The sequence below is a fragment of the Echinops telfairi genome, unplaced genomic scaffold, assembly GCF_000313985.2.
Source record: "Echinops telfairi isolate 266 unplaced genomic scaffold, ASM31398v2 ScPeMD7_4;HRSCAF=17, whole genome shotgun sequence".
Taxonomy (NCBI): domain Eukaryota; kingdom Metazoa; phylum Chordata; class Mammalia; order Afrosoricida; family Tenrecidae; genus Echinops; species Echinops telfairi.
The window spans coordinates 23,850,554-23,855,602 of record NW_022103900.1 but is presented as its reverse complement, the minus strand read 5'-3'; the positions used below and the strand labels follow the sequence as shown (position 1 = coordinate 23,855,602).

The window sequence follows — 5,049 nt, the reverse complement described above, 5'->3', positions numbered from 1 at the left end:
TGATTTACAAATAAAGAATCCTACTTCGCGGAATTTCATTTATCACGGTAGGGTCTAGAACCGATTAACCGCGATAAATGAGGGTTCACTGTATTCCTTAGAAGCAATGATGGCCATTTAGCTCACTTACTTTCTGGTCGCTTCATCAGGAAAGACCAATCACTAGAAAAGGGTAATGTACTTATTATGGTGAAGCAGAAGTTCAATGACAATGAGGGAAATTCTCAATGACATGAAATGACACACAAACATTCCAACAATCATAGATGTCACAAGACCAGGTAACAACTAGGCAACTTGTATACAAGTTCATGGGCCTCAGACAACTTAAAGGTAACCAATGACGCTCTCTACCTAGCTGACCATTCAGGGATTGTCAGTTCTGACTCCAAGAAAAAAAGAGACACTTGCCAGAATCCCTTACTTGCTGGTCCTTGGCCTGCTTCCATTTGACAAGTTACACTGCATCAGCAAATTCACAGAATAAGGAATTAAAAAAACAACAGAATTTCCACCAAAACTTTTTTCAGCCCCTAGTTCTGACCAGTTTAGAAATGGTTCAGTAACCACTGTCACACGCAAGGTTCAGGTACACATCACATAGCAACCCTATTGGTTAATCATGGTATTTTGACCAGAATAGATAGCAAACAGGAGATTGATAACCCAGTGGTTTTGCAATGAATAGGCTGCTTCTTCAAGATCTGCAGTTCAAACCCACTAGTCTTCTTAAGGGAGAAAGATGAGGCTTGCTCTCATAAATATTGACAGTCTCAGAAACCATAAAGGGTAGTTTTAATTTGTCCTGAAGAGTCACTATGAGTTTTAATCGACTTAATGGCAGTGGGCTTGATTTTCTGGTTTAAGTAACAAAAGGCTATGACCCATTCAAACATGGCAGTCAACCACGCGGCTCTCCAGAGTTCTGCCAGTAATCCACTCTTCCTACTCAGGTTCCTGAAACTTTCAGGAGGAAGGACTGTGTCACAACTTGGGAGGAGCAGCATGATTGGCAGGGCTATGGAGAGCAGGACACAGCTATTTGTTTCCCAATCGGGTCAAAAACTACAAGCGAAGGTAGGGTTGCTCTGCAACATTTACTCGGCCCTTTTTCACAATGGCAATGACAGGACAGTTTTGAACTGGTTTGAAGTCCAATCTTTACTTCATCACAGTCCAGACAAAGAGGTACGTGTCAGCTCAGGGTCCGAGAAAGGTCTCTCACACAAATCATGTCAGAGAAGACTGCTTACCTTCCAGATACTGAAGTCGTGCAGTGTCATCTTTAATGCTCACCATGTCACACTTATATCAAGAAGGTGGCTGCTTCCTACAGGTGCTTCAAGGAAGGGGAAGTGGGAATAAAGAAAGCTCCTACCTGAAGCTCCTGTCTCCCCTTCAAGGGAGAGGAGCAGATTAAATAAAGGGAGACTGTAAAGCATTTCCATTGATTTCTAACATTATATTTACATCAGAGGCTGTGGTCATACAATGGGTTACATGTTGGCCTGCTACCCATGAGGTTAGCAATTCTAAATCACGAGCCATTCTGAGAGAAAGATGGGGTTTTCTATTCCTATAAAGAGTTGCAGTCTCGGAAACCGCCCTGGGCAGTACTATGGAGTCACTTTGAGTCAGAAATGACTGGATGGGAGTGGTATTAAGATTAGTTTATGTTTCTCCCTTCCTCTCATGGCGGTTCTTCAATTCTTTCTTTTTCATATATATGGCCTCCATTAGGCTGCAAATTCCTTGAGGTGGGGCTCACAGTCTAGTTATTTATTTTTGTGACCCAAGGCCACAACAAGCCTGACACATAGCAATCACTCAATACATGTTTACTAAATGAACAGTGCATAGGGTATAGCAAAAAAGAAATAAAGGGTATTTTGATCAAATCTGGCAGAATCAGCTAGAGATAAAATCATAAATATTAAAAACAAAAAATCCTCAAGGCAAATAATCACTTGCTCTGAAACTATTTTAAACTAAAAATAGCTTTAAGGTATTTTTTAAATGTAGCATTCTTCTATGCTTTAGGCTTGAGTGCAATTTAAACACTTTGGTGTTTCATTCCACTTTCTCTAAGAATTCCATTCTCTTGTCTAAAAGAAGTTATTAGGTGGGCTTCAAATTTGCTCTTTCACCTTTAAAACTGCCTTTTGATCCTGAATCAGTCATAGTTGAGCTAACAGAAAAGCACTTGAAGTTTGTGTTGATGATACTGCTCATGAAATCTCTGTATTGAAGAAAAAGAAAAAAACTCACAGTGGGTTTTTTTATAAGCAGCAGTACCTCTTTACTGCAGCGGCACTCATCTGGGCTTCACTAAGCCATTCAGAAGCCACAAACAGAACAGGCAGGCTTCCTCAGGCTACTTCGAGAACAGAGAAGGTTCCAATCAAAAAAACAATTGGCTTCTCAGAAAGATTTCCCTTACAGAAAAGGACCGACAGTAGGTGGGTGGCACAGTAGGTTAACGACTGAACTGCCCACGGCAAAGTCAGCAGTTTGAATCCACTAGCTGCTCTGAAGGGGAAAGATGAGGCTGTCTACTTCTGTAAAGATTTAAAGTCTCAGAAGCTCAAAGGAGTTCAGTTTTTTCCTATAGGGTTGATACAAATCAGTATCAACTCAATGGCAATGAGCATCAGGCACTATTGAACGAATTAATAGAAAAGGAAAGTCCTCCCAAAGGTTTTCCAGAAGCAGAAGACACTGGTCTTCAACATGATGCTTCCGAGAGTTATGCTAGGAAACTTCAAAGACCAAACTCACTGACATCGTCGGTGCCTACTCATAGTGACCCTATAGGACAGTATAGAACTGCCCCGTGAGTTTCCCAGACTGTAACTCTTTATGGGAGTAGAACACCCCCTTTCTTCGATGCCAGTCAACTAATGGTTTTCAAATCTCAAGAATAAAAGTTGAATGAAACATGGGAACATTCTACATATTTAAAAAGTCTCAAACGGGCAAATTCTAATTATTGTTAACTCTCTGGGAACATAAAGGGCTTATCTAATAATACTTTCTTGAACACACATATCTGACTTATAAAATATGCTTTAAGGATCACATCATACACCAAACCAGAGAACTTTCCAGTCTCTGCATGATTTGATATTGTTGAGTATAAAATAAGTCACTGGTAAGATGCGTTTATTCTGTGACAGTCTATTTTCAGACATGCCTCTTTTCATTTCACCAAGTCCTAAAAGTCTACCTAGGATTCTGTTAATTATTATTATGAAAATGATAATAATGTTGTAGCCAGATTACTGTTATTGCCATGGCTAAAATAAGTCCCCATAATGCAGTCCACCTCTTTTTCATTCGCGGAAAGGTAAGCGTTCTTAGAACCCCAACAAATAAACGATAAGTTGTTCTGAACCGTTTTGAGATTCTAGGGTTGGTAGTTTCCACTTCCATATTCTAAAAAAAAATCACGCAGCCCCTAAGCCATAGGTAGCACCTCCAGCAACTGTAAATAAGTCCCTATCAAGGGTTGTTTGCATCTGCACATTAGCCATGTTACTGTACATTAGCCATGTTAAATGAGTTCTTCCTAACAATGGGAGCAATCGAGGCCTCTCTAGCGTTTGGCCATTCTATAGGGCAGTGTCTCCGCTGCTGCACAGGGGCGGGGCGGGGCGGCAACCGGCAGGACAAGGGCTTTACTAGCTCTGGAATGATCAGGAAGTTTATATCACCAACTCTGCAATTGCTTAATTAGTCAAGTCTTGGGCGAGCCCCAGGCTCTTCCTGGTCGCTAGGCTTAGCCAGGGAAACAGCCCTTATTCGGGTCCCACTTCCAGCAGGCAGTAGACTCGCCCCAGCAGGCTAAGACGTGCCAAAGTTACCCCCCACCCCCCAGGTAAATGCAAACGCCGAGACGGCGGCACCATCCCTTCCCTCCTTTTGCTTTGCTCCCCAGTCCCTGAAGTCGCCACCGCCCACTTTCTAGCTGGACAAACAGCAGCCCGGATTTCAGGACCAGCACTCACCCACGTCTTGCTCGAAGGGGTTAGCACTAAACAGAGGCATCTCGCAGGCGCCCAAGCCCCAGTCCCTGCGGTCTGGCTCAAGTTCGGCAGCGCCTCCTGTCCCAGTGACCCGCGGCCGCGGCTTCCTAGACAGCTCCGGCCCGGCCGCCTTCTCTACACTTCCCGCCACTACCCCTGCCCTGCTCCCGCCTGACGGGCGGGCCGTCGGTCCACTCCCTGCTTCGGGATTCTCCTTCTGCGCAGAGGCTCTGGAGACCGCAGGCATCTTTCTATGGCTCCAATTGTCGCCACCCGTCAGGAGGAGACGGCAACCCCAGTCTCAGCACCTCCCGGGGGTTAGGCGTTCGCTTTGGCCACCCTCCCATTGTTAGGACCCCGATGAGCCACGGAGCGGGGACCTTCGGGGCCGGAAGTTGTCGCTCCTGGACCTGGGCGACGCCGGAGGCCCGGAAGCTGCAGTGCCAGCGGCAGTGCGGTAGGGGGCGTGGTCGCCTGAGATTTTCCTGGTCTGGTTCTTCCCGTTATATTAAGGAGGCTTGGTCGCTCAGTGGTTAAACCCTGTGCTGCCAACGGAAAGGCCTGCAGGTTCTGCAGGAGAAAGATGTGGCATTCGGCTTCCATAAGGATTGCAGCTTCGGGAACAGTAGGATTTCTACTATAAGTAGAAATGAACTCCACGACGTGGGTTTGGTGTTTGGGGTCTCTTAGTTAATTTCTCATAGTAACCCTATAGAACAGGGTAGAACTGTCCCCTCTGGGTTTCCAAGACTGTAACTCTTTACAAAAGTAGAAAGCCGCCTCTTTCTCCTGCAAGGCTGCTGGTGGTTTCAAACGGCTGACCTTGTGATTAGCAGTCCAACCTACTAAGCCACTCTAGGGTCATTATAAGTGAGAACGCCTCCATCTTTCACAGTGAGTTTTGGGGTTTTAGGTTTTTTTCCTTCCTGATTTGCGGAAATTCAAAGTGCCTCACAAACACCCCTGCGACTGCTTCTGTGCCTGCTGCTATAGAAACTGAACTACCATCAGAGAGGTAGCTTTG

The 5,049-nt window shown here is 45.0% G+C and overlaps 1 protein-coding gene across 2 annotated transcripts in view; it reads right to left on the bottom strand.

The window, feature by feature from the left end:
- Positions 1–4,112, bottom strand: part of STAM2 (signal transducing adaptor molecule 2) — a 62,665-nt gene extending 58,553 nt beyond the window's left edge. For both annotated transcript variants that reach the window (XM_004703820.2, XM_045299069.1), the window contains exon 1: positions 4,008–4,112. In XM_004703820.2, the coding sequence (XP_004703877.1) occupies positions 4,008–4,047 (40 nt within the window). In that variant the 5' untranslated portion in view covers positions 4,048–4,112. The remainder of the gene's footprint in view (positions 1–4,007) is intronic.
- Between the last annotated feature and the right edge of the window lie 937 nt (positions 4,113–5,049).